Here is a 27,231-nt window from a genome sequence, read left to right as displayed (position 1 = left end):
AAGTTTGAATTACACAGATGTGTGTGTATAAGTAAAATAACATACCATTTCTCAGATTCTCCTCCACTGGTGAGACCAGGAGACAGAACCAGGGGCTGTGGCTATGCAGATAAGAGGAGGCTTGATTCTAAGTGGTTGGGATCATTGGAGGCAGGGAGTGAACTTTACTTTCTCTCCCCATTTGTTCCTATGGTCAGAAGTCAAGCACGGTGCTGGTGGGTATTGGTGCCACAGGGCACAAACCCTTCCCTTCATTACTGACCCTGAGTTGCCTTGTTCACACTGACTTTGCAGAGACGGACAGTCTGTCTTCCAGCAGAGCCTGCATGTGTCTCTTCACAGAAACTCTGCTTTCATGGCAGACAGTATGCTAGCTTTTGGGTTTGGTTGGTTGGTTTTTTCTCCCTTGCAAAGCACATAAAGCTATGTGGTGTACAACCATTTTTTAAGTGTTATAATTAATGAAAATCTTTAATAAAAATGATATTAAAACAGAACATTTAGAAAGAACCCCACAGAGCAGCCCCCACCTGCAGATGGGATACAAAGGAAAAAGGTATGTGGGGGGGAAAGAGAGATGGAGAAAGTTTCAGGAGAAGAGAAGCAGGGAAGTGGGGTTGTGCCTTCTTGCCTCTGCAGCATTCAGGGAATTCAGGAAGAGAAGAACATACCGTAGCTTATTGTTTTCGTTTTTCCATTTGTTTGTTGATGCAGCTTGTTAGCTCTGTTTGTAAATAAAATGTTCTGTCTTCCGATAAAGGATGACTCTCGTGAAAAGGCCCGAGTGCACCTGAAGAAGCTGCAGATGCAACACCAGAGATCTGCTACTGAGGCTGTCCTTGCAGAGCACAAGCTGCACTTTGAGAGCCATCAGAAGCTCATTGGAAAACCTGCAAATCTGGTTGTTTTGCTTTATCAGCACAGCAGCATATCTGAAAGATTTCAGAATCCATCTGGCAGAAATTACCCAGGTTAGGTCACACCTCTCTTGCCTTCTGTGAGAGCCCGCATTTTCCTGGGACCCTTATAAAAGCAATGCTCCTGCGGACCAAACAAGACTACTGTTCCCAGTCTGCTACCAAAAAAGGCTAGAGGGAACATGAGGATTCTCTGTTTGCACACCTTTCTTCACAATGAATTGGCTTGACTAAGGTCCTTTGTCAGAAAGGTGGCCTGTTAATATTTTCATTAATAAATAGTAGTGTTTTGTCTGTAGCCCCTCCCCCCCCGACTAAAGCTTTTACTACTGGCTCCCTGACAAACTAGTGGTACCTGGGTAGAGCAATGGTTTAAAAACTGTGCCTGGAAACTTGCTTTTTCTTCTTCTTATTAAATTCTATACTGCCCTTCATCAGAGGATCACAGGGCAGTTTACAATATAAAAACACAACAATACATAACAGTAACAAACAAAAACAATAACTGTCCCCACCCAGTTTAAAAGGCCATAGACTGTTGTATTAGCCAAAGACCTGGGAATCTTATCCTCAGAATCTTATCAGGCAAAGCAGCTTCCTTGAAATATGGCTTGCCTGCAACTGCCAATCATCCTCTGCAATGCCTGTTCATGGGAAAGTGTAAGACGCATTCTCATTTTATTTATGTTGGGCACTGGTGCATTCTGAACAGTGTGTATACAAGCTGGAATGAGGATTTTGCCATAAAAAAACTGTGTCTCTGTCTGTGTAGATATCCATGCAATGGCTAAAGAAATAGCTGAAATTAACAACTTGGATATGGAGAAAATACGGAATATGCTATTAGAAAAATGGCTATGTCCAAGTGTGCCACCAACAGATGTAAGTGCGCCCTTTAGAAAGAGGAATCAGTCACATTGTATTTCCTGTATTGGTAGCAATCTTCTTAAAGTGCAGAGTGCGTGTTCAACTACACTCAGCTTCCCCTTGTCTGTGTATAACGAAACCTAAGAGGACATAACTTCCTCCCAAGTTTCCCAGTGCTTCCACTTTATCAATCAGTTCCTCACTCATGGTGAGGACCAGATCTAAAATAGTTTACCCCCTTGTTGCTTCTATCACCTTCCTTTTCTCTAAACCAGGGGTCCCCAGACTAAGGCCCGGGGGCCAGATGCGGCCCAATCACCTTCTAAATCTGGCCCGCGGATGGTCCAGGAATCAGCATGTTTTTACATGAGTAGAATGTGTTCTTTTATTTAAAATGCATCTCTGGGTTATTTGTGGGGCCTGCCTGGTGTTTTTACATGAGTAGAATGTGGTCCTTTTATTTAAAATGCATCTCTGGGTTATTTGTGGGGCATATGAATTCATTCATATATTTTTTCAAAATATAGTCCGGCCCCCCACAAGGTCTGAGGGACAGTGGACCGGCCCCCTGCTGAAAAAGTTTGCTGACCCCTGCTCTAAACTAAAAGTCCCCAGATGCTTTAACCTTTCCTTACAGAGAAGTATGAATGATGCCCAGATCAGTGTAATTATTTTGCCATTTTTTGCATTTTTCCTAGGTTTTTTTTATAATTATTTTTAAATTAGAAAATCATTTGATATGTTCACACCAACACCCTCGGAAAGGGCTTAGTCTTACAAATTACTTGTTATATTACTGGACCGATGAGGTGGAGAGATGGGGACAAGGGGCACACACTGCAACTAGATTCTTAGAAACTGCCTAGATCTAATAAAATCATAGAATCTTAGAGTTGGGAGGGACCCAAGGGTCATCTAGTCCAACCCCCTGCAGTGTAGAGGTGTGTCTTATGGAGTGAAAAATACTGTACTTCCCTTGATCTGGACACTACACTTCTGTTGATGCAGCCTAGAATAGCGCTAGCTTATTTTCCTGCTGCATCACACTGTTAACTCATGTTAAGGTTTTGGTCCACCCAGACCCTAGATCCTCTTCACATGCACTGCTAGTAAGCCAGGTGTCCCCCACCTTATATGTGTGCATCTGGTTCTTCCTGCCAAAGTGCAGAACCTTACATTTGTCCCAATTGAAATTCATTTTGTTAGCTTGCACCCAGTTCTACAATCTGTTAAGGTCATTTTGAATTCTGATTCTGTCTTCTTCAGCATCTGCTGCCCCTCTGTTTGGTGTCATCTACGAATTTGATAAGCACCCCCTCCGTTCCAAGTCATTTATAAAGACGTTGAACAACAGTGGGCACAGGAGATTGTTTGTTTAAAAGTTTTATAAATCTCCTTTTAGGATTCCGATCCTCACATGGCAGCTTCCATACAGTATTAAAATACAGAAACCCAAATATTACAAAATCCTTAAACCATATTCAAAACAAAACCAAAAACCAGCACAATAGCATTTAAGAGCAGCTAAGCTTTAAAAACCACATAATCAATTATATGTAGTTCCAAGCCCTTTGAGTAAACTGCCCAGGTGTAGTCATGATGTCCTTGAGCTACGAAAAATGCAAGACTCCTGAGTATTCCAATCCAAAGTACACACTTTCCAGGACTATTTGGAAGTTTCCTCCTTCTTTGGTGGAAAGAGCCAAATACACTCAGTGGTAGAGTGTCTGCTTTGTAAGCAGAGGTTCTAGGTAGGCCTGGGAAAGACTTTCTTCTTGAAAGCCTGGAGAGCAGCAGCCAGACCGTCTAGACCAGGCATCCCCAAACTGCGGCCCTCCAGATGTTGTGGCCTACAACTCCCATGATCAAGGACCAGTGGCGGGAGAAGATGGGAATTGTAGTCCAAAACATTTGGAGGGCCGAAGTTTGGGGATGCCTGGTCCAGACATAGAAAGTTGCCTTAGACCAGTGTTTCCCAACCAGTGTGCCTCCAGATGTTTTGGGACTACAACTCCCATCATCCCTAGCTAGCAAGACCAGTGGTCAGGAATGATGGGAGTTGTAGTCCCAAAACATCTGGAGGCACACTGGTTGGGAAACACTGCCTTAGACTATGTTTCTATTGAGGATTAGGAATGTCAAGATTTGGGATTCTCTGTTCTTAGATCAGCTCCAGATTTATGTGTTCAGGAGAGTAATCTGCAAATCACAACCCAGTTGTAGCCGTGCCAATTTCTAGTTTTAACACATCAGTTGAGGAATACTCTGCATTTACAAGTGTAAATGTATGTTTGGGGTGGGATATACTCAGTCCAAATGTACACAGCATTTGGAAGTTGCCAGAAAGGTAGAGCCCCAGTTAAAATGCAGCAAAAGATCTCACCTGCTAAGCAGGTTCTCTTCCCCACCCCCATGGTACAGTACACTATTGGGCTTTGGCCTGACTGAACATCTCAGTCTTGTCACTGAAAGCTAGTTTTCCAAAACCACCCTCTTCTACTTTCCATTTACTTTCCCATATCTTTTAAAAAGGTTTTCGAAAATATCCAAGATGAAGACTTTAAGAGGTAAGACTTTGTTCTGATGCAGCCCACTGATTGGTTGGTTGGTTGGTTAGTTCATTCTACCTTGGGCTTCAGGCTTGGGGGAGCCCTTGGGGAATATATCCTAATGTGAGTAGGGGCTTGCCAAGGAAGTGTAACTCCCACTCACTGGACCTCTTCTTCTGTGCCCAATCTGCACAACTTCCCAGAGGGAGTTGCTGCTATGTCTCCTTCACTCTTGCATGTCGGAGAGGGCAGGTGAACAGGTAGCAACAGCAAGGAAACAGGTCTGCAGGACCAGGAGGCCTGAGAGGTTGGGAGTGGGCCCTCTGTAGTGCTGTGGGCTTCAGCAAGCACCCCGGCACTGACCACATGTTTCCTTTAAAGACTTGTTCTTCAGTAAGTTATTGATTTCTTTAATGTATGGTGGAATTAAAATGTCAGCTTTACACACAGTAAAACAAACCGCTTTAGTGCAATCTGGAGTTACCATTAATTTTTAATTCCCCCCCCCCAGAGTTCTCTATCTCTTACAGCTTGGCCCAGTGGATAACCACTTGAGAATCCTTTATGAATGTACAGTATCCACAACTTCCGTAAGTTATTTGTGTGTGTATTATAGATGCAGTGACTGGACATTTTATGCTGCACAAATTCTCTACTTCAGAACTAATTGATGGGGAGGGGGGGACTGGAGTCCCAAGTCTGAGCTAGAATTTGAACACAATGGCCAGGATCCAAAGAGCTAGTGTTAAGCACATCTATGGCCTAAAATAATTCATGACTTCCTCTCTCAGAACCTGCAGAACCTACTACCCCTAGTCATAACACTTAACTGCTCTTGAAACCTCCTTCAAAAAAGGTTTGCCATGCAGCATGGCAGGCTGTTGTTTGAGAAACATAAGCCCTAAATCCCCTTTAGTGCATGGAATTAAAACTATTCTTGGCCCCCCCATAACTACTGAATTCTAGCTTTGAAATATATCTTCAGCAAGAGCATAAAAAGAGACTGCCGGATCAAGCCAATGGCCCATCAAGCCGAGCAACCTGTTCTCAAATTGGCCAACCAGATTCCTGTGGGGAACCTGCAAACAGGACCCCCAACACACGAGCCCTCGCCTCCTGCATTTTCCAGTAACTTGCAAAGAAAGAATATAGACCGCTGCCTTTTACCTGGTCATAGTCCTTTTCCAACTCACTCAGCTCTGACTGGCAGGAGCTTTTTGGGGACTGAACCCAGGACCTTAGGTTTACAAAGCCAAGGATGGGGAATCTAGCCCTTCAGCTCACATCACCCCTGACCATTGGCCAGGCTGACTGGGGCAAATGGAAGTTGGAGTTCAACAGCAGCTGGAAGACCAAATTATTCCTATCCTTTTACTAAGCTGTGGCCTAGCGTGAAAAACAAATGCTGCTGGCTCCCATAACTTTGCAAATTTATCAATCCCTAAGTTGTTTTGTTTCAATTTTTTTATTTATTTTTGAAAATTTTAATGCTGTTTGCTTTGGGAGTGAACGCTGACAGTGTATGAAAGAAAATTTAAAACAATTTCACAAAATAACATACAAGTTTAAACATTATTTTGATGGTTTTAAACTAGCTGCAGCAGCAACTGCAAGGCGGTAGAGTAGGTTGAATGAATGTAATCTCTAAAAGCACAATGGAGATAAATGGGCATGGGCATCCTTCAGAAGATCATTTCAGGGCCATGGCAGAAAACGACCTGCTTCCTGTAACTGGCAGTCTGGCCTCTCTAAATCTTGGAACTTGAAGCAAGTCCTCATCTGCTGTGTCATTTGGGGGAGGCATACATGGGCAAAGGCCTCAGTTGGCACCTTGAACTGAACTCTGAAAGCAACTGGGAGGCAAGTTGCCAGACAGGTCAATGCCACTTTGGGTCCGTGAATCAGGAGCTGGGGCTCTAGCCCACTTGGCATCCTAAACTGTCTTCCGTGGCATCAATGGGGCAGTTTATCTCAACTGTAATATCCTCTCATTCAATAAGCAGGTTCTTGCAGGGCTAGTTTCAGCAACATTTTCACTCAGCAGCTGTCCTTTGGAAGAATGGAACTTTTTGCTATAATATCTATATCTATATCTATATCTATCTATCATCTATCTATCTATCTATCTATCTATCTATCTATCTATCTATCTATCTATCTATCTATCTATCTATATCTATTCCAGTAGCACCTTAGAGACCAACTAAGTTTATCATTGGTACGAGCTTTCGTGTGCATGCATACTTTTTCAGATTTTGCAAATAGTCAGGAATAGCATCTCCCTCCACCCCCAGCACCATTTAACAAAAAAAAAGGCAAATAAACTGGGGAAATGATACTGTATAGTTTCTTAATAGTTTAGTGCTTTAAAAGTAATAATTCTGTATTATTTTCATCCCCTCCCTGTTTTAGCCTATTGGAGTAAACAAGTTGACCTTTGCTCACAGAAGCCGGGCTCTCAAGTGTCTGCTCTGCCTGGCGGACCCTTGTGCTGTTGAGACCCTCTTCAAAAAGCCCCTAGAGGAAGTGAAGTAAGCAGAGTCTTGTTTTCCTTCAGACATACAAATGCCAACCAGTGATGAAGTTTCATTCAATTTCCCCAAACGCCTCCCCCAAGGAATTCAAGGTGGAATGTGTTGTGAGCTAGTAGGCAGATCAATCGCCCAAGGTAACCCAGTAAGGTTTGTGGCTGAGCAGGAATTTAAACCAGAGCCACCACATCACACTGGCAGATTTGAGAAGCTAAGATCCAGCCAGTGCATGGACGAAAGCCGGGTCCTGAATTCCATGCAACTACTCAGTGAATTTTTAGCATTTGCAAAAGGGCCATGCATGCACAACCCTGCATGCACAGTTTTGGATCAGGGAAGGAAAAAAACACCGTTCCTTATCTAGCTCAGTTTGGCTGTGGACTGTTTGCACACAGCTGTCTTTATTAGAAGTTTGTAGCATTTTGGTTTCCCTGTTGTGAACCTCTACAATAAATGCACATTTCTTTTTAATAGGAATTTCCTGAAATGCTTAATTTTCCTTGCTCAGTTTGAAATTCTGAATATCCCATACACCTACTCAACGTTTCATAGCACTCCCAAGGAAGGAATGATCAAAGGCTTGTGGAAGAACCATAGCTACGAACCCATGGTAATAAGGCAGGGGCTTGGAGATTGGAGGGGACAAAACACATCTTTTTCCTCATGGTCTATCTTTTTATGCACAATGGTATTAAGGACATTATCAGGTACACAGAGAAGCATAAGAAGTGTTTTAAGTCCTACATTAATGAAGACCAGCAAAAGTTTTCTCTGCTTTGGAATGATTCACAGTAACATGGTGTTCAATAAAGAATAAAATAATTTACTCATTGCTTTCAGGCAGTGAAACTTGTGGCAGAGCTTAGCTTGGAATATAAAGTGCACGATCCTTTACTCTGGAATGGTTTGCTTCAGAAGCTAATTAGTTTCCACAAGGTAAGACTTCTTTGGAGAGGGAAAAAGGTAAAGGGACCCCTGACCATTAGGTCCAGTCGTGACCGACTCTGGGGTTGCGTGCTCATCTCGCATTATTGGCCGAGGGAGCCGGCGTATAGCTTCCCGGTCATGTGGCCAGCATGACAAAGCCACTTCTGGCGAACCAGAGCAGCGCACGGAAACGCCGTTTACCTTCCCGCTGTAGCGGTCCCTATTTATCTACTTGCATTTTGACATGCTTTTGAACTGCGAGGTTTGCAGGAGCTGGGACCAAGCAATGGGAGCTCACCCCGTCACAGGGATTCGAACCGCTGACCTTCTGATCAGCAAGCCCTAGGCTCAGTGGTTTATCCCACAGCGCCACCTGGGTCCCTGGAGAGGGAAAGGTCCCCCCTATATGTTTTGGTGTCCTGCGAGAAAAGCTTCCTAGTGCTAGTGCAGGTTTGGGTTCTAGTTAGTTCAATTTTATAGATTCAGGTATGTAGCCGTGTTGGTCTGACGCAGTCGAAATATATAAAAAATTTTAAAAAATTGTCCAGTAGCACCTTAGAGACCAACTAAGTTTGTTCTTAGTATAAGCTTTCGTGTGCATGCACACTTCTTCAGATACGATATGTAGTGTGCATGCATACCAAAGCTTATACCAAGAACAAACTTAGTTGGTCTCTAAGGTGCTCCTGGACAATTTTTTTATTTATTTTAATGTTATTTTAATGTTTCAGAAGGGGCTGTCTTCATCATTTAATTAACCAACTCAAGATGTGGTGATGGTCACCAACTTGGGATAGCTTTGAAAGAGGATTAGACAGATTTACAGAGGATGAGGCTCCCATTAGCTGCTAATCATGATGGCTGTGTGCTGCCTCCAGAATCAGCAGCTGTATGGCTCTCAATAAGAGTCCTGTTGTGCTTGTGTCCCACCTGCGGGCACCCCAGCATCATCTGGTTGGAATTGATGTTGATGTTTTATGTTATAAGACACCTTGTATATATATTAGGAAAGGGGGGATAATTTAAAAAACAATAATGATAAAAACAAATCTATTTACTATTCACCCTTTATTTTCTAATTAGGTTACAGTATTCTCATTTGCCCCTCCTCAGACCAATTAACGGGGGAAGATTGCATCAGGGGATGTCTTGAATGTTTGTTTATTAACTTTTGGGTTTTCATAGACAAGCTAGAAAACTCAAAGGTGCATGTTATCCTTTATTGTCTGATAAAGATGGGAGAGAATTAAACAATGCCATGCCCTCCATTAAAGTTGCATCTTAACAGCTTCCTCATGCTGTGCTCATACAATCATTGAAAATGCCTTGTGTGTTTCAGGTTCATTATCTGAAGAAGGTTTTGACAGAGATTACTGGGATCTATTCCTTATGGCAGGTACGTGAATTCTCACCCCTTCTCAAGCTGGAATATTTGCCCAACTTTAAAAAGAAATGAGTGTCATAATTTGTTTATTTGCAGACAATTTAATATTTAATTTAATATTAAGAGGTCATTGATGTTACCAATTGCCTCTGAAGCACTGAGTGCCTTTCTACCAGCTGTGGCCCTGCCTGGACAGAAGGAGCATGGCTGGCCTTAGTAATCTATGCATCTAGACTATATAAGTGGGATTGCCTTTTTAAAACTCTTCAGAAATTGCAGTTAGTCCAAAATGCAGCTCCAAAGTTGTTCCAGTTAGGAGTTAAGATCACATTGCACTTAATGCTTTACCCACTAAAATGGCTCCAAGTTCATTTTCCGGTTCAATTCAATGCCCTCATTTTTAAAGTGTAAAATATTTCATTACTGGGACTGTAATACCTGAAGAGCCACTTTTCTCCAGGTGTCCACCTAGACTCTTGAGACCTTCAGTAGTGGCCCTGCTTAAATGCCCTTGCCATCGGAGGTGCAGCAAAGAGCCTGACTTGGCAATGGCAGCATAACTAGATTGCACTTTGCAGGAAGATGTACTGGGCAGTTAACTTGAAATAATATGTGCACAAGGAAAAATACTTAATTCCCCCCCCCCAAGCTTTTTGATCCACTGTTCATTGCTTTCCTGCAGCTTGATGTTTATTTTTTTATTTCACTGACTGCAGATGGGGCACCCCTGCCCACTGCTGCTAATCAGGGCACATTCATGGCGCCCTGTGAGTCTAGCACCGCTTTGCAAGACTTGCAGAAATGGTACTGGGCTTGTGGGGCGCTGTGAGCTGTTGTGAGCTTGAGGGCCCTGAGAAGGATGCAGCAGCTCACAAGGTGGCAAGGCACTGTGGTGCGTCCCCCTCCCCCGCCAAACCCAGGCTGGCGGCCCCTCAGCCCCCCCCCCCCGCATGCTACACCACTGAGTGGTGGTAGGTGACTCCCTACTTAGGGGGACAGAGCCGCAGTGTGTTGAGGTAACAGGATATCCCAGGAGGTGTGCTGTCTTCCAGGTGCAAAGATTCACGATGTAGCAGGAGTTGCCATGTCTTATAAAACCCATTGACCACAACCCCTTCCTTCTGATTCATGTGGGTACAAACACACAGCCTTTAATGTATAGAAAAGGACTCTGAGAATCTGAGCAGGAAGCTGAAGGGCCTTGGGGCATAGGTGATTTTTTCATCACTCCTTCCTGTTGATGGAACAGGGAGGAAAACACTGGAAGTAAAACACTGGCTGCACAGGGGCTTTTGTTAGGGAAGATTTGGCTTCTTTGACCATGGTCTCCAGTTCCTTGAGGAAGGACTTCTGGCAAGAGTTGGGTTGCACTTCACAGCAGTTGGCAAGAATGTGTTTGCTAAGAGTCTCACAAATCTGATCAGGAGAGTGTTAAACTATATCCTTGACAGGAGGATCCACTAACCAATAAGTTTGACATTCTCTCAGGCATTTGAAGATGTGTTTTAACTTTCTGCAGATTCCAAACTTCATCCTAGCTTGGCAGAGTGTCATCCTGGCGCCGTGCCGTTCAGGTTAGCTTTGTTTCTTTGCTCTCGGATCATGCCACCAAATCATCACACAATGCTTTAGTGCATTTTAGGTAGAGCAATCTATTCCCCACTCCCAAGTAAAGTGAAGGAAAAGCCATCAAAATTTGGTGGGTGGGTGTGGGTGTGGAATTCAGCATCTTGGTTTCATTTACACAAAAGGATTCTAGCCTGTTTGATTGCAAAAGAAGAGCCTTCAAAGCATGTGCAAAATAACTCATAGAAACATAGAATTGTAGAGTTGGAAGGGGTCCGAAGGGTCATGTAGTCTAACCCCCCGCAGTGCATTTCCCCTTGACCAACAAAAGCAGAATATAGCTGTGGTCTTATATACACTCCTAGGCAAGTCCTACTAAACTTAAGTTTTGCTCCTGAGTAAACATGCATTGCATTGCATTCTTAACTTATAGAGAAGTTTTTTAAATGTACAATTTGGATTGGAATGAGTGGGCAGCAGAATAGGACAAAGTGTTTATTCATGCAGTGCATAATGAATGTATGGTATTAAAAAGCCACAGGATGTGATCATGGTCACTGGCTTTTAATAATAATAATAAATTTTTATTTATACCCCGCCCTCCCCAGTCAAAAACCGGGCTCAGGGCGGCTGACACCAACAGAACCACAATAAAACATAAAAACAATTAATTAAAATACAGATTAAAATACAGTATTAAAATTATAGAACCAGACAAAATCATGGAGGAGAGGCCTGCTCAAAGGAGAAGTGATAGATCCTTGTTCAAAGGCAGTATGTCTCTGAATTCTAGTTGCTGGGGAGCAACAATTGGGAAGGGCTGATGCTGGCTTTCCTGGAGGCATCTGATTGGCTACTGGAGGAAGGAAGATTGGCTCTTGGTCTGACCCAGCAGAATGTTTCTTAGTTTCTTATAGCACATATTTTTAATTCACATTTGCATACCCCCCTCCCATTTTTGCCTTATTCACTTATTTGGTCTTGCTTAAATACTATGTGGTATCTGGCCATCCTACTACAGTAGTCACACATTACAAAGATCACTAGTTTTCTAGTGTATAGAGAGATTTATGTATTTATTTATTTAGAGCATCTGTATCTTGCTCTTCAGCCAACAAGGCTGCCAGACGACTTAAATACCATCAAAGCAAGATGGTCCCTACCCACAGGCAAAGGGGGCAGGGAGGGATCTCAGTCACAAATCTTTGAACGGTGGTTCCTATATTGACCAGCTGGCACAGTTCAGGGGCAGGAGGTGCCTGAAGGGGCTGGGCCTCCAGCAAAGCTCTCCCACTGATGGCCGCCCCAGATGGGAGTTGTGGGGAGAGGAGGCCTGATGGAGCTGACCTGTCACAGCAGAGCCAGTGGAGGGAGCTCTGCTTCACAGCTCTCACGGAGGGAGTTTGGATACTATGAGCTCCTCTGCAGAGCTGAAAGCAATTGCTCTGTGAAATAAATCAAAAATTCAGTGTGTAGAAATCCTTTCACTATGTGTCTGTTTTGTTTTTAAAGCTTCACAGCCACCAGGTGCTAATCAGCTTGAAGCATACTACGAGTCTTTCAGAACATTATTGAGGTAAATAAACATCTCATGTGGGAGAAATAGACACAATGTTTCCTTAAGAATTAAAAATTCCAGTACTCTCCATGTGCAGCAGAATGAGGTGGCTGAATGGACCATACTACCTCAAGCTGCAGGTGGGGAATAGCACTTTTCCTATTAGGGTTGCCTGACTCAATAGAGGACAGGACTTCTGTGCCTTTAATTGCCCTGCTCTCTTTTGAGTCTGGAAACCTTAAAGAGAAACCAGCAGACCCTTTGCTTGGAAATTAAAGAAAGGGTCTGCTGGTTTCTCTTTAAGGTTTCCAGACTCAAAAGAGAGCAGGGCAATTAAAGGCACAGAAGTCCTGTCCTCTATTGAGTCGGGCAACCCTATTTCCTATGTACTTGCCAATTTAAAAAGCTAGCCTTTTCCCTGCTTTGCTGCCTTTATAGTTGCAGGGAACTTTTAGTGTGTGAAAGCAATTTTCCATTGCCGCTCTTGCAGTTTATTCGACAGCTTCAGGTGGCTTTGTGTGTATACCAGGTCTGTGATAAGCAGTGCTTTTTTCAGGGGCTACTCAAGGGTATTGGCACCTCTTTTGTTGTTGTTTAAAAGTGTGGCACTTGCTGTAACAACCTCATGGTGAGTACCAGCACCTATTTTTCAGGGGGGGGGGGAGCACTGGTGATAAGAACATGAAAGGAACAACTAAATCATGAAAAAGTTGGAATGATTAAAACATGGAATTAGTATGTACACTTATGCATCAAGCTGTTAGGCCACTGAAGGAAGGTTGTTACTCTGTTAATTTATAAAATAACTGTACCTGCTTACTGTTTCCTCCACTTCATGGCTACTTCCCAAAGGTGTCCTCTCGTGGCTGATCTAGATCTGACTGGGATTGCAAAGCAGTATGCCCAGTTAGACCTGCCAGCTTTGGCCTTGGGGTGTCTGTTGCTGATTCCACAACCTGAGAAAAGAGCTCAACAGATTCAGGTGAGTGAATACAGACACACATACACACACACACACACACACACACACACACACACACACACACACACACGGGTGTACCCAAATAGTTCCTGTACTTTACAATCAGTTGGTGAAGCCCCTGAGTTTAAATTCTACAGTATCAAATCTAGACTAAAGATGGATTGGGGGACCTGTGGCCCTCCATAACTTAGACTACTGTCATCGTTGGCAACTGGCCAGGCTAGCTGGGGCTGATGGGATCATGCGAGTGAGAGTCCAACACCTGGAAGGCCACGGCACACGTTCACCCAGGAATTCCTGCCACAGGCCTTATGTGTTCCACTCCAAGCGTTTATACAATCCTTCGTGCTTTTTTTTTTTTAAATCACCAGTAGCTCTGGGTTGGGAGTAGGTTGCATCCACCCTGAGTAGATTTTGTATTTGCAGTGGTACCTCTGGTTGCACACGGGATCCGTTCTGGGGCTTCGGTTGGATCCCGAGGTGTGCGTATCCGGAAGTGCCACTTCTGCGCATTGGCGCGGTTTAGCACTTCTGCACACGTGCATAGAGCACTTCTGCGCATGCGCGCGTGGTGAAACCCAAAAAAATACTTCCAGGTTTGCTGCATATGTATCCCAAAGAATACGTAACCGGAGGTGAACATAAGTAGTGGTACCACTGTATTTGTGTTCTGTACACAAATGAAACACTTACTCTTCCATTATTTTTTTACTTTGGCTTACTTCTGTTTAAAAAAAAGGAAAAAAGTTGCACTTCTTTCTTCCTCTAGTTTTATTTTGTGACTATCAATTTAGGAGAGCACTCTTGTAATGAAGGTGATGTCACGAATGATAGAATCTTGGAAGGGACTCTGAGGATCATCTAGTCCAACCCCTGCAATGCAGGAATCTCAGCTAAAGCATCCCTGGCAGATGGCCATCCAACCTCTGCTTAAAATCCTCCAGGGAAGGAGAGGCCACAACCTCCTGAGGGATACTGTTCCACCGTTAAAACAACTCTTACTGTCAGAAAGTTTTTCCAAATGTTTAGTCAGAATCTCTTTAAATGTAACTTGAAGCCATTGGTTCGAGTCCTGCCTCCCAAAGCAGGAAGGGAAAAACCACATGTTCCCTCTTCCATGTGACAGGCCTTCAGATATTTTAATAATATATAATAATAATAATAATAATAATAATAATAATAATAATAATAATAATAATATATTATTTGTACCCCGCTCATACGCCTGGGTTTCCCCAGCCACTCTGGGCGGCTTCCAACAAAGATTAAAATACATTAAAATGTAAGATGGCTGTCATGTCTCCTCTCAGTCTCATCTTTTCCAGACTAAACATCCCCAGCTCCTTTAGCCATTCCTCATAAGGCTTAGTTTCCAGACCCTTGATCATCTTGGTTGTCCTCCTCTGCACATGTTCCAGCTTGTCAACATCCTTCTTAAATTGTGGTGCCCAGAATTGTACACAGTAGACAAAATCAGAATACAGTGGTACTATTACTTCCCTTGATCTGGACACTGCACTTCCGTTGATGCAGCCTAGAATAATGTTAGCTTTTTTTCCTGCTGCATCACACTGTTGACTCATGTTAAGCTTGTGGTCCACAGTCCCCTAGATCCTCTTCACATGTACTGCTAGTAAACCAGGTGCCCCACATCTTATATTTATGCATCTGTCTCTTCCTGCCTAAGTTCAGAACCTTACATTTGTCCCTATTGAATTTAATTTTGTTAGTTTGTGCCCAGTTCTTCATTCTGTTATGGTCATTTTGAATTCTGATTCTATATTCTGTGGCATTAGCTATCCCTCCCAGTTTGGTGTCATCTGCAAATTTGATGAGCATCTCAATTCCTTCCTCCATATCATTTATAAAGACATTGAACAACAATGGGCCCAGGAAAGAACTCTGCAGCACCCCACTTGTAACATTTTTCCAGGATGACGAGGAACCATTAATGGGTTCTCTTTGGGTTTGGTTAGTCAATCAGCTACAAATCCACCTTACAGTTACCTCGTTCAACCCCCATTTTACCAGCTTCCTCACAAGAATATTGTGGGAGACTTTGTCAAGCCTTACTGAAATTAAGATGCACTATGTCCACAGCATTTCCCTTTCCCACCGAGTTTGTAATAGCATTTTTAAAAAATGCTGCTTCTGCATGAAAGCTTCTGCTGTAGAGAATGTAGACTTTAAGACCCTGCAAAACTTTTTGCTACAATACATTCAGTACAGCTCCCATATAGGATTTCAGAGTTTGTGAAGCTATTATCCTTTGCAACCTCTTTGAACAAAAGTGCTGTAAGAATCAAGAATATTTCTCTTATGTTTGCATTATGATCCATTTGTTCTCAGGTGCTTTAGAATATTTGATCCTGTTTTTCCCCACCAGGGCTTCCTATCCTCATGTCAGCTTGGGACTGTGTTACGGCAAGTAAAGGAGCACATGAACCAGGGTATAGTAGCTGGCTTTGCCATACAGGTACCCCAATTTCAGCCCTTTGGGACAAAATAGACAAAGACACAGTTGATTCTTTCTCATAAGCCGTGGACCTAACCAGAATAACTCTTTTACTGCTTTGCAGATTAGATGTCTGATTTTAGACTACATCATAAATGAGAAGTGTGAAGAGTTTCTAACTTCAGAATACATTCCATTCTTGAAGTTGCAGGAGATTCATCCTGGGAAACTTAAAAGTTTGGTAGAAAAACTTGTAGAAAAGAATAGGTAAGTGAGTGCAAAATCCTCAAGTTTCATTTTTCTTTCTTTCTTTGTGCTAGGAGGGCCTAATCCTACTTTTCTCCACAACTGTGCTAAAGGATGTTCCCTTTCCTTACACATGGAAGGGAGAGGTCTTGTTCATTTACAGTACCAGTGAGCCATGTGTGTGCATCCGATGTAAACAAGACACTGTAGCTCCTTTGTCAGGGAGCAGCAGGCACACAGTGGAGGAGGAAGCTGGTGGGCTTGAGCACTCTTTCCACCTCTTTCCCCTGAGGCAGATGGTGGGCAGCATGGAGAAGGGGAGGAGCAAAAGAGGGTGTATGCAATGCAGGAGGAGAGCAGGTGGGCAGGTGGAGAAGGAGCCAGCAATGGCAGAGACAGCAGTGGGTGGATCCCCCGCCCCTCCATAGGTCCTGATCCGCGCCCCCCCCCCCGGGCAGTTTTCTTCATGCAATGGTTTGCCATGTGCAATATATGCAACAAACTCTGCATTGGATTGTTGTCTAAATGAATACATGCCTCTCCCCCCACTCCCACTACAAAAAACCCAAACCCTACAGGTATTGTGATTTTAGGGAAACACTTGCCTCTTTTCTCTCTGTATGCACTTTTTCTTTTTTGCATAGTTCAAAAATATTGATTTGTTTTCTGCTAATGACTGCGTGGATGTGTTTTATGCAGGATGGATGATGCAGCAGCCCTAATAAAAGGGTATCTTATAACATCTAGAACTCCTCTTACAGAGGACAGGACACCTTCAGATGTTGTGAAGGTAATAAAACTTTTGTTAAAAAAAAGTCAACCCACCATTAGTTTCCTGAAATGCTTTCTATCTATTGATTTTTAAATTTGTATCTTGACCTTTGTTTCAAAGGAGCCAAGAGCAGCAACCAAAATGATTGAACAAGGTCCAAGAGCATCATAGCTGAAACATGTTAGGCCATATTTTGTGTGCATCTGCAGTAAATAAAACTGCCAATCTGGAAATTAAGATTCAGTAACTAATGAATTCTAAACATTTTTATTATTATCTATTTATAGCCTGCGTTTTCTCCAGACCCGGCACAGAAGGTGGTTTACACAAATTAGAAGAACACAGATAAAAATGCAAAAAGCTAAAAAATAGTCAAAAAGCAATTAAATAATTGTCTTTTATCTATCATCTTTTATATGTTTTATCTTTTTTGTATTTTATCTGTGTTGTTTTATGTAAGCCGCCTAACAGATGCAAATGTCTAATAGACATAGAACAAAATACATGCTTAATACACATTCTGTTTCTTATAGAAAATTGAGTGGCTGGTAATTTTTTCTTCTTCCTTCAGATGTACTTCAACGAGCTGGTGTAGAAGTCTTGTCATTCATATATATGCAGAAAGCCCTTTATGAGGTCTCAATATCCTGTATATTTATGCTTTTTGTATTTTACTTGGCTCTGTATTTATATTTGCACCAAAAATTCACTAAAAAATAACTTGCAAATCTTGTTTGAGATTCCCATTCTTATGAAGAGAGAAAGTTTGCCTAAAATCAAGGCTGCTCTAAGTTTTAGGGGATTACTGCATCCTTGTTGCACTTTGAAATTATTTGCAAATCATATGATACTTTGGTATCAAGACTGTTTTTAAACTGTTTTTATTCCAGTGCAGATAAATCTGACATTAAACCCCAATATGGCAACCAGTGTTTTTTCACGAGCCTGAGACAAGCTAAGGGGTACTTCACCCACCCTAGTAATTCCACTGTCATCTCAAGATGGCAGTCAACTTTTCCCCAAGCCCTACTCCCCGGTCACTGCTCAACATACCACCAGACATCTCTGCAGCAGCAGTTCCAAGCTTCAGGCTGTTGCTTTGGTGCAGCGACAGTGCACAAGGCCTTGTGCTGGGTGGAATCAAAATATGGACATGTCCTTTTTCAGGTTTTGCGAGGCTTCTCCCTTAGCTATTGAAAAAATATAGGTGCCTCTATTTTCTCCTGGTTTTCAATCTATTGGCTTAAGGAACCACTGAAATACACAGTAGAGTTTAATTTTCTGTCTAATGTGAGACTTGGTTATTGCCTGCACGTGAGGGTAGATTTAGAGTGGATTTAAGAGCATCTCCACCTTGCTTGGAAAAAGCCTTGCCCTTCAGGGACGGCAAACAAATTAGATGCACTCTCCACTCCTACAAGACACTGACAATATGTGGTCAGGCCTTAGATTTCCAGCTCTTCTAAGGCCCCCTTGTTTGGCCAGATCAGCCTGGAAACTTTCAGGCTCAGGTGACGTTTATCCCAATACAGTGGTACCTCGGGTTAAGAACTTAATTCGTTCCAGAAGTCCGTTCTTAACCTGAAACTGTTCTTAACCTGAAGCACCACTTTAGCTAATGGGGCCTCCCACTGCTGCCGCGCAATTTCTGTTCTCCTGAAGCAAAGTTCTTACCCTGAGGTACTATTTCTGCGTTAGCGGAGTCTGTAACCTGAAGCGTCTGTAACCCGAGGTACCATGGTATTGCTTTCTACCTGTTTTGTCCGTCCCCCAATGTCATGCTTTCTTCAATTAGGATAGAGAGCCACATACTTTATTCTCAGTGAAGGACTCCTAGCCCAAAACAGCCCCAACCTCAAGGCGGGAGACAGAAACAAAGCTTAAATGTGACCAGTTATTATGTTCTTATATTGCTGGACAATGAGCCCATTTGGATGGAGTGAGAGGGGTCACTTCCAACATCTCTTTGTTCTACACTGAATAAATTATGCTGCCATTTCTATGGAACTTAACATACCATAATTCTTTTTCACTCTTTTGGAGGGAGACTCAGGGCCAAGAATAGACTCCAAAATGGCCACATGGCTGAGAGGTTTTGTCCCCCCCTCCCCCTCCTGTGTGCAATTCAGCATCTGGAAGATTTGAGAACTTCGTAACATGACTAGCTCCCTTTCTGGTGCATTCATCCACTGAGTGTAAAAGAAAGGAAGATGGGGACCTTTTTCAAGCAAATAATATCGTGAACCCTGCTTCTTGCAGCAATCAGATATGGAGCTGCAGTGACATCAGATGAGAAGCTGGTTCAGGGCTTCTCATCTGTTGGACAGGAGCCTCCTAGACTACCAAGGTCTATAAGGACCAGAGCCCCTCCCCTGCCCATGACCAGTCTAGCAATGCCAGGGGTGCTTCAGAAGGGGGGCTGCAGAGTGCCTGCCTTCAGGCCAGAGAGTTGGCTGCCCTTTAAGGCTGAAAGCGCTCAAAGCAGGGGGGCCTGGTGCCAGAGGCATCAAAGGTGTCTGTCTGTCTGTCTTGCTGCTCCCTCAGTGCTCCCCTCAGCCCAGCAATCTTTTTGTGTGGGATCCCAGTCTCTGATCAGAACATGACAAAAACTGTATTTCAGATGTATTTCAAGTTAGACAATAAAACTGTATTGAAGGGAGGGGGGTTAAACAGACATTTGTACACTTTTGTTACAAAACCGTAGAGCTACAATTTGTTGTAAAATCACTTTTTGGTCAGCAAACATTGCAAAATCTTTGTGTGCAATTACTGTGTATTTACAGGCTTCCTGTTAGTGATTTTCAATTATTATTATTATTTAGACAATAACATCACACACTCAACATAGGACATGGCTTAAGATAAATATATTAGTAAATAAATATTCTGAGAACATCTTTCCATAAATGAAATGTGCTGCTATACATATACAGAATGTACACAAATTGTTTCCTAGCCTTAGAAACATTAAAAATAGTAATGGAGAAAGAGCCCTTTAACCATATTACAAATCTTTACAGTACATTTTATACAAAACTGTTTTAAGTGCTACAGAAGTTTCATTTTCTTAAAAAAGTTTTTTTTAATAGTGCCTCATGAGCCCATCAAAATGGCAACAATTAATTAAATAGGAAGGCATTTTGGATTAAAAACATCTATTGTACTGACCATTACAAAACCTTTGTCATGAAGCTCTCGGACGAGGAAATGAAGACACACAGGAGCCAGAAACTGGAAGCACCCTCGTTACTGGGGGTGGAGAGAAAGCGAAGAGAGACTTTCTAAGCCAGCTGCAAAGTGTCCAAGCAAGGCATGCAAGCTCCACAGAGGAGCCTGTTCCTGCCTTCTGATCCTGAGACTGAGCTCAGGGCTGGCAAACCTGCTGTTGGGATTACACCCTCTCCTCGTCCCTGACCTCTGGCTGTCCTGGCTGGGGATGATGGAAGAAGCAGGAGGCCACAAGTGCCCCATAACCAGGCTGCTTACCTGTTGCCACTTTCTGAGTGGTTCCTTGCATTGTCGCACACAGGTGGGATCTTCACCTGTGCAGAAAGCATTTGGGAAGGGCTTAGGACAGCTTGCAGCCCCTGCTCTCAAGCAGGGAAGCTCCATGGCCACTGTACACCTCAGGCCTCTCCTGCCATTCCTTGGAGCAAGCCGCAGCCCCTTCATTCAACAGGGAAGGAAAGTGAGTACAGAGGGGCATAGATGGCCACTCCAAAGAGTTCTGGTTCCTCCCGGAATGAAACTTGGCTGGTTCTGTGGCCTGGTCTCAGGGGTGCATCCTGTGAAGGGCACATCATACCTGTAGGCAGGCATCCTGAGAGGAGATGATGGCCCTGTCATGCAAGTCAGGCGATGAGGCCCCTTAGGGAGAGGCTCCACAGAGACCAGGCATTGCCATCAACCAGTACCCAAGTGAAGGCTATAAAGAGAAGGTCAGATTCTTGAGTGAGTCCTGAAGATTGATCTAAAATGAGGATCAACATAGACAGAATGCTCCAGAAAGGAAAAGGCCACTCCCGATAAACACAAAGGCAAGACCTCAGGCCAACTAATCATTGCTCACGTGGGGCAGGCAAGCTCACTGGACTTTGTGGCATGCCTTTTGTCCGATGAGAGTTAGCTTTCAGTTACCTAAAGTTGCCAATGTAGAATTCCCCCACAGAAAAGCAAAGCTCAATTACTGGTAGAACATGAGAGACTTAATCTCATTGCAGGAAGTTGGACTAGATGAAGAGCAAAAAGCAATCAACTCCCAGACTCTGGAGGATCTGAAATTGGCCTGAATACCCCAGGGGTGTTTTCAAGTTTGTCTTTGAAATGCAAATAAGTGTACTGACCAGGTCCTCCATCAAATGGAGGGGGGCAGGAGAAAGACTTCACCCCTAGGCTCTTGTAAGGTGGTCCAAACAAGCCTGGAAGGGCATAAACATGCTCAGGTTAGACACTGAGCAGAAAAGATCTGTTCGTTGTTTGGTGCTTTGAGCCTTAATTCTGTGCATCCTTCACAGCTTGGGAGCTGAAACACTGCTAGAAGACAGATGCCAGATTGTCAGACCTCGTGGACAAAATTCAAAGATTCAAAGAAAGTGCTAGTGACAGAAATCAGTGCAGGACAGAAAAGTGGGTAACAACCACTGAACCTGTTTAAGGGTGTATATTGGGTAGTAGAAGGCACTCAAAATGGATCTACCCAATGACTGCTAAGGATCAGAGGCAGTGCCTTAGCATTGCTACCAAACAAAGGGAAGTGTGAAAAATGGAAGCTAGAGTTTGGCATCAGATTGCTGACACCCAGCACTTCATTAGCATGCAGGCTGTTAAAACTTCTGGTACTAAGCGGCAGGCTAGGTAGTGAAATGAATTCACCCCTCTTCCATCTCAGAGATAGTAATCATTCAGAAATGACCCAGGTACCAAGACTGCAGAATTAATTTAAGTTCTAGAGCAGGGACCAGATCTTCGGCTGTTTGCAGTGTTATTGTGCTAGATGCGGGTATCATAAATGCTTGGTTCCAGAGCTTAGGTAACCAAAGGTTACAGAAGTCCACGAAATTATCTACACAGGTGTGCTGGGTTCCAAGGCCCAGGCCAGATCATTCCCACAAACCAGTAATGTTTGCTAGATATGCATATAGGCTACAAACTGCCCTTATGCATGATGCATCTGTATGGCTCCTGGTATGTATTGAGATGCCATCTATAAGGTACAAGATCTAGACAATGTCCTTTGTGTTAAAGCATCTATACTGCATGTGCTAGACACAAAGTCTGTGTCTCCAGACACCTAGGGGGTTCGTCTACCAAGACCACAAGCAACCTGTAGTGGGAATAAATCCGTATCTGTGCTTGGTACGAAGACTTGGGTGAAATGCCAGGACTCCATTATCATCCATTCAGAGAGACAAGAAGGTGCCTGCATTTAAACCACATGCCTCGAGTACAAAGAGGGAACCAGAGTCTGTACTGAGGATGCTCGTTACAGAGGACTGATCAGAGTGTGAGGCCAGCTGCACACGTGTTTCAGGACCAAGCTGAGGAGCGTGAACTGGGGAGTCATCGTGGATATGGAAGCCTCAGTCATCACCGGAAATGATGACACACGGGCTCTAGGCTGCCCAAAGCACAAGTTGTGAATGGAAGTGTATGAGCATCCAAAAAAACCAGATTGCTGGGCCGACTGCAGAGGCAGAAACAGAGGTTGGAACCGATCATGGTGCAGTTTTGGGGATAGGACAGCTCTTGCTATTAGCCTTGTGCCATTTTGAGCTCAAACACTTCTGGCCCCAGTCAGTATCATCACAAAACTTGGGGATTGACAAACCTGGCAGCCCTTGGATGGGATACAAACGAGTTGAGGCAACAGCCTTCAGCAAGATGGTCACCCAACACAGAGAACTGTGGCCGGGCATGGGCCACAACAGGGTTCAGCCTGAGCACCATGTTCCCTTCTGAAAAACCTTCCTGAGATGGACCTCAGCGGAGCACATTTCTGTCAGGCACAGGGGGGGGGGGGTGTTCCTACTTGAAAGATACAGGAGCCACACTTTTTGTACATTAAAAAAATGAAGGCAAAAGTATGGATTCCTGCATTGCAAGGGGATTGGACTTGAGGACCCTCAGGGCCCTTTCCAACTCTATAATTCTATGAAAGCAGATAGAAACTGAGGTACTCAAAACAAAATAAAATTCCTTCCAGCAGCACCTTAGAGACCAACTGAGTTTGTCATTGGTATGAGCTTTCGTGTGCATGCATAGTGGTTAAGAGCGGTAGACTCGTAATCTGGGGAACCGGGTTCGCGTCTCCGCTCCTCCACATGCAGCTGCTGGGTGACCTTGGGCTAGTCACACTTCTCTGAAGTCTCTCAGCCCCACTCACCTCACTAGAGTGTTTGTTGTGGGAGAGGAAGGGAAAGGAGATTGTGAGCCGTTTTGAGACTCCTTAGGGGATATCAAATCCAAACTCCTCCTCCTCTTCTTCTTCAGAAGGCTCATACCAATGACAAACTTAGTTGGTCTCTAAGGTGCTGCTGGAAGGAATTTTTTAATTTTGTTTCCAAATTCAGTTCCTTCTCTCCTCTCTCGCTTTGGATGACACACGTATATTCAATGACAGGAGATAAACTGAAATGAAATATTTTGGGGATAAATATTTGTAAAGCAAGAGAGAGAGAGAGAGAGAGAGAGAGTCTTGAAAAGAAACTGAGAGGAGAGTGGAGGCCCCTGACTTGAAGTCAGCCGGCACAGGGGTCCCCTCACTTCGGAGCAGGGCTGCAAGCTCTTCTAAGCTCTAGAACCTTCTGGAATGCTGCTGTGTGGCTGCAGATCCCACCTATGTCACAGCACAGAGATCATAAGAACATGAGGCGAGGATGCCCATGGGCCGGGCCATCACCTCTTGGCTTTGATCTCATATGCAGAAATCAAAACGGAACCTATTTTCCTTCCATGTACTCCTCTGGCACACAGAAACACATGGCTGAGAGATACTGCAGCTCACCAGGGAACTTCACTTTGTGAACATGCACAATGCTGAGTTAATAATTACTGATGGGTAAAACACTGGGGTCTGTTCGTTTAACCTTGAACAGGTTAAGAGCTCCTTAAAATGTATACTATTCAAGCTTTCTTTTTATTTTCATGAGCTGGGCACAAATGGAGAGGTTAGATATCTTCTGAATCACACAGTGCCATTGGTTTTAGTAAATTAAACAGGCTGGGGTAGGGAGAGAGTTCTAGGCACATTCCATTAAGAAAACATTAAACACCCTCCTCCCACAATCCACATTTTGGACACAGTTTAGCAAAATGTCCATCACAGACATCACAGAGAAGATAGAAGCAGCCCGCATACAGCATGCATCCACAGACCCCAAACAGTGGCATTCCCTGAGGTCCTGCCCACGCAGACCAGGTGGCCTTTGGAATCATGCCTATGGGAGACAGAAGCCATTGTTTCCACAGGAAACGATTAACAATTGGAAGCAAGTGACAACATGCATCAACAGAAAAAGAGGGAGGGATCTCTACCTGCCGGGACACGAACACAGGCAGGCACAAGGCACGGGCCTCAGAGCCATTGGCAGCAACCATCTCTGCAGCAGCAAACACAAGGCAGGGCTTAGGTCCAGCCTTAACCAACACACCCCTAGGAAGAGCAGCACCAAGCACCCACATCATCCCAAAAAGCCCTTTTCCTCTTTCAGCAGAGCCCCTGAGATTACTGCGGCAGGTGTGCTCCTTAGAAACATTCATTGGTCCCCCGACCCCTCATCTTCCGGGGGCAGGTAAAACTATCCTGGAAGATGCTATGCTCCAGAACGCTCCTGACTTCTGTCCCCAACTCATTGACTGGTGCTGGACTGGCTGTGAGGAGGAAGGGGCACTCCGCAGCCAGCCTGCTTCCCCTGCCCCCTCGCAGTCATCCTCATTGCTGCCACTCCTTTGGACTTCTTTTGCTTCAAGGTGCCGTTTGCTTTCTAAGGCAGGCCCAGATGATCTCTGCAGGCAGCGGGGCTTGATGGCCCTCTCTGGGCTCCTGCCCAGCTGCAGGAGGCGGCAGAAGTAGCACGGTGGCTTCTTGCGAACACTTTGTGGCATAGAGGCTTCAATGCACACTGCGGAAGGTGCCTTCTCCAGTTGACCACTTCAATGGGTGAGCAAAAGCTAAAGACAATTTTGAAGTCCAGGAGAGATCGCGAGGCACAAAGACAGGCTCCTGCTCTCATTAGTCACCAACCTGGCCTGGGCCTGGAGGATCACAGCCTGAAAAGACAAAGCAAGTGCCTCGAGTAGGCAGCCAGAGGGGAAGGCTTCCACATCCACAGCAACTACAAGCAGCTGAAATTGAGCAACCCACAGTTTAGCCAAAATCTGCTTCCCTGCAAGCCCCACGCCCTGCGCAGTTGCGTCCGTTCCTTCTCTCTGCTTGGGACCATACCATGGGTTCTACGCTTCTGCATGCGCAAAGGCAGGTGTCAAAAGTGACACCCCACCAAGCCCACCGCCCCAAAGCCAGCACACTCCCAGGAGGGCCAGGTAAGAGCCTGGCAGGCTGCTGTGCCTGACATCCAGCAGGAACACATTTCAGAGTTTGCCATCCCTCATGAAGCATCTATGCAGATTGAGGAGCTGGTGTCCCACCTCCAACACCTTTCCTGCACACCTGCTGGAGCTGCTGACTTACCCACCATCTGGGTGCCTCCTCCTCCTGCTGCTGCCACAACAGCTGCCTCAGGACAGCTCAGGAGGGGGCTGGGAAAGAGCCCCAGGGCTTCCCCTTGCAGCAAGTCCCCCGGCTGATCCTCCCCTGGACCCAGGCAGAGTTGGTTCATGGCTGCTGTTCCACGTGGCTCCTCCCGTGAGCGGCTGCTGCCTCCGTGGCAATCCGTGTGAGGCAGGGGCAGCTCACAGTCCTGGTCCTCGGGAATTATGGAGATGCGCTGACCCAGGTCACATCCCCCCACGTAGCAGCCCGGCAAGGCAGAGGAGTCCTCTGGACACGACGTATACTGCACGCTGACAGCATAGTCCTCGGCGGCATAGCAGCCAGGCTGCGTCAGGCGGCTGTTGCTGGCCACCTGCTTCTCTTCATAGAAGCAACAGGGCACAGCTTCGCATGTCCCCCCCTCTGTCCTAATACTGTACAGATCTTGGCTTCTTCCTGCCTGCAGCTCTCGCCCAGAGCCACACCCTGTCCAAAGAGGCGGTCCAAGAAGCAGCATGCTGCACTCAGCTGCCCTGCCCAGCGACTCCCGGGGTGCAGGAGGGGCCTCAAAACAGCAGGCACAAACCGGCTCCCGGAGTCCTCTGCAGGTCCGGCTGGCTCCCCCCGCCAGGCCCTCAAGCCCTCCCCCCTCGGGGATGGTGCCTGGAGGCTCCCGGTGCTCTAGTGAGGAGTTGCTGCTGTAATTCATCTCCAGGCTGCAGTTGGAGAGCTGGTCCCCTGCGGAAGTGGCCAGCACAGGCAGGCAGTCGCCATCCACCACATTCGGAGCAGGGGGCCCTTCCAGAAGAACCATGGTCCCTCTGCTAGCCCCTCCCACCTCACCCCCCCGACAGGGACTTTTGCTGCGGTAGATGTATGGGTCATAGTCACTGCTCAGGGAGCTGCGGAAGGTGGAGCAGCTCCCATAGACCCCCTGGTTGCTGACCTCGGTGCAGTCCACCATGGAGTCACTGGAGGAGCAGTGGCAGGGGCCCGAACTGCTGCCGCTGCTGCTGCTGCTGTCGCTCCCAGGGCCGTCGGCCAGGTAGCCGCTGCAGACGGAGCGGTGGCCGTGGTAGCAGCTGAAACTGGAAGTGCTGCCGCTCTCCAGGCGGGAGGAAGGGGCAACATGGACCACAGGGGCAAAGAGCCTGCCACTGCCACCACCACCGCCCACAGGCTGGAAGGCACGCGAGGGGCCCTTGGCAGCAACGCCCAGGGGCAGCGGTCCGTTCTGCTCCGGGTAGCTAAGGCCTTGGAAATAGTAGTGCTGGAACATGGTCTCGTACTGGGAGAAGCAAGCTGGCTTGGAGAAGTGGTGGCTGCTGAACTTGGGCCTTCGGAAAGTGTGAATGGCTGGGTAAGGCCTGTGCTCCACCCCACACTGGTGTGTGTTCAGAGCATGGTCCAAGTGGATGGGCTGGTAGCTCCGGAGGAAGGCTGGGGCCTCCCTGTGCCGGTCCACTGTCAGGACGGTGATAGGGTTCCCGTGGGGGTCCATGCTGGTTCGTGTGGGGTAAGTGGTGACCTGGCTGGCTCTGTGCACTCGGCCAGGGTAATGGACGGGCAGGATCATGCGCTGCTGCTGCTGACGGCTACGCATCTGATTGGCAAGGTCGTCACACACCTGGCCGGTGGTGCCCTTCTTTTGCTCTGTGCAGAAAGATGAAAGACGAGTCAGAGAAGGCTCTTGCAGCAAGGACTCGAGGCATCTGCCCATCCAACACCCCTACAGACCACCCAAGGAACTCCAGGGGGAGAGAGAGA

At 45.5% G+C, this 27,231-nt stretch overlaps 2 protein-coding genes across 6 annotated transcripts in view; one reads left to right on the top strand and one right to left on the bottom strand.

The window, feature by feature from the left end:
• The window catches only part of KNTC1 (kinetochore associated 1), an 85,281-nt gene extending 67,799 nt beyond the window's left edge, over positions 1 to 17,482 (top strand). For both annotated transcript variants that reach the window (XM_060269575.2, XM_088659343.1), the window contains exons 50-64: positions 761 to 971; positions 1,690 to 1,799; positions 4,317 to 4,351; positions 4,845 to 4,923; positions 6,746 to 6,864; positions 7,339 to 7,474; positions 7,705 to 7,800; positions 9,131 to 9,187; positions 10,695 to 10,749; positions 12,254 to 12,317; positions 13,152 to 13,281; positions 15,668 to 15,757; positions 15,861 to 16,003; positions 16,682 to 16,772; positions 17,326 to 17,482. In XM_060269575.2, the coding sequence (XP_060125558.1) occupies positions 761 to 971; positions 1,690 to 1,799; positions 4,317 to 4,351; positions 4,845 to 4,923; positions 6,746 to 6,864; positions 7,339 to 7,474; positions 7,705 to 7,800; positions 9,131 to 9,187; positions 10,695 to 10,749; positions 12,254 to 12,317; positions 13,152 to 13,281; positions 15,668 to 15,757; positions 15,861 to 16,003; positions 16,682 to 16,772; positions 17,326 to 17,349 (1,440 nt within the window). In that variant the 3' untranslated portion in view covers positions 17,350 to 17,482. The remainder of the gene's footprint in view (positions 1 to 760; positions 972 to 1,689; positions 1,800 to 4,316; positions 4,352 to 4,844; positions 4,924 to 6,745; positions 6,865 to 7,338; positions 7,475 to 7,704; positions 7,801 to 9,130; positions 9,188 to 10,694; positions 10,750 to 12,253; positions 12,318 to 13,151; positions 13,282 to 15,667; positions 15,758 to 15,860; positions 16,004 to 16,681; positions 16,773 to 17,325) is intronic.
• Positions 17,483 to 23,877: 6,395 nt separating this feature from the next.
• Positions 23,878 to 27,231, bottom strand: part of ZNRF3 (zinc and ring finger 3) — a 70,023-nt gene continuing 66,669 nt past the window's right edge. For 2 of the 4 annotated variants that reach the window (XM_088659344.1, XM_088659345.1), the window contains 2 exons: positions 25,448 to 27,117; positions 23,903 to 25,022 (listed from right to left, as the gene is read on the bottom strand). In XM_088659344.1, coding sequence (XP_088515470.1) covers positions 24,924 to 25,022; positions 25,448 to 27,117 — 1,769 coding nt within the window. In that variant the 3' untranslated portion in view covers positions 23,903 to 24,923. Of the gene's footprint in view, positions 25,023 to 25,242; positions 27,118 to 27,231 lie in introns of those variants that run through there. The other 2 variants (XM_035098013.3, XM_035098012.3) reach the window with 2 other exon arrangements.

This window comes from Zootoca vivipara, chromosome 16, assembly GCF_965207765.1.
Source record: "Zootoca vivipara chromosome 16, rZooViv2.hap1.1, whole genome shotgun sequence".
NCBI classification, from domain to species: domain Eukaryota; kingdom Metazoa; phylum Chordata; class Lepidosauria; order Squamata; family Lacertidae; genus Zootoca; species Zootoca vivipara.
This window is presented reverse-complemented; position numbering and strand designations above follow the sequence as displayed.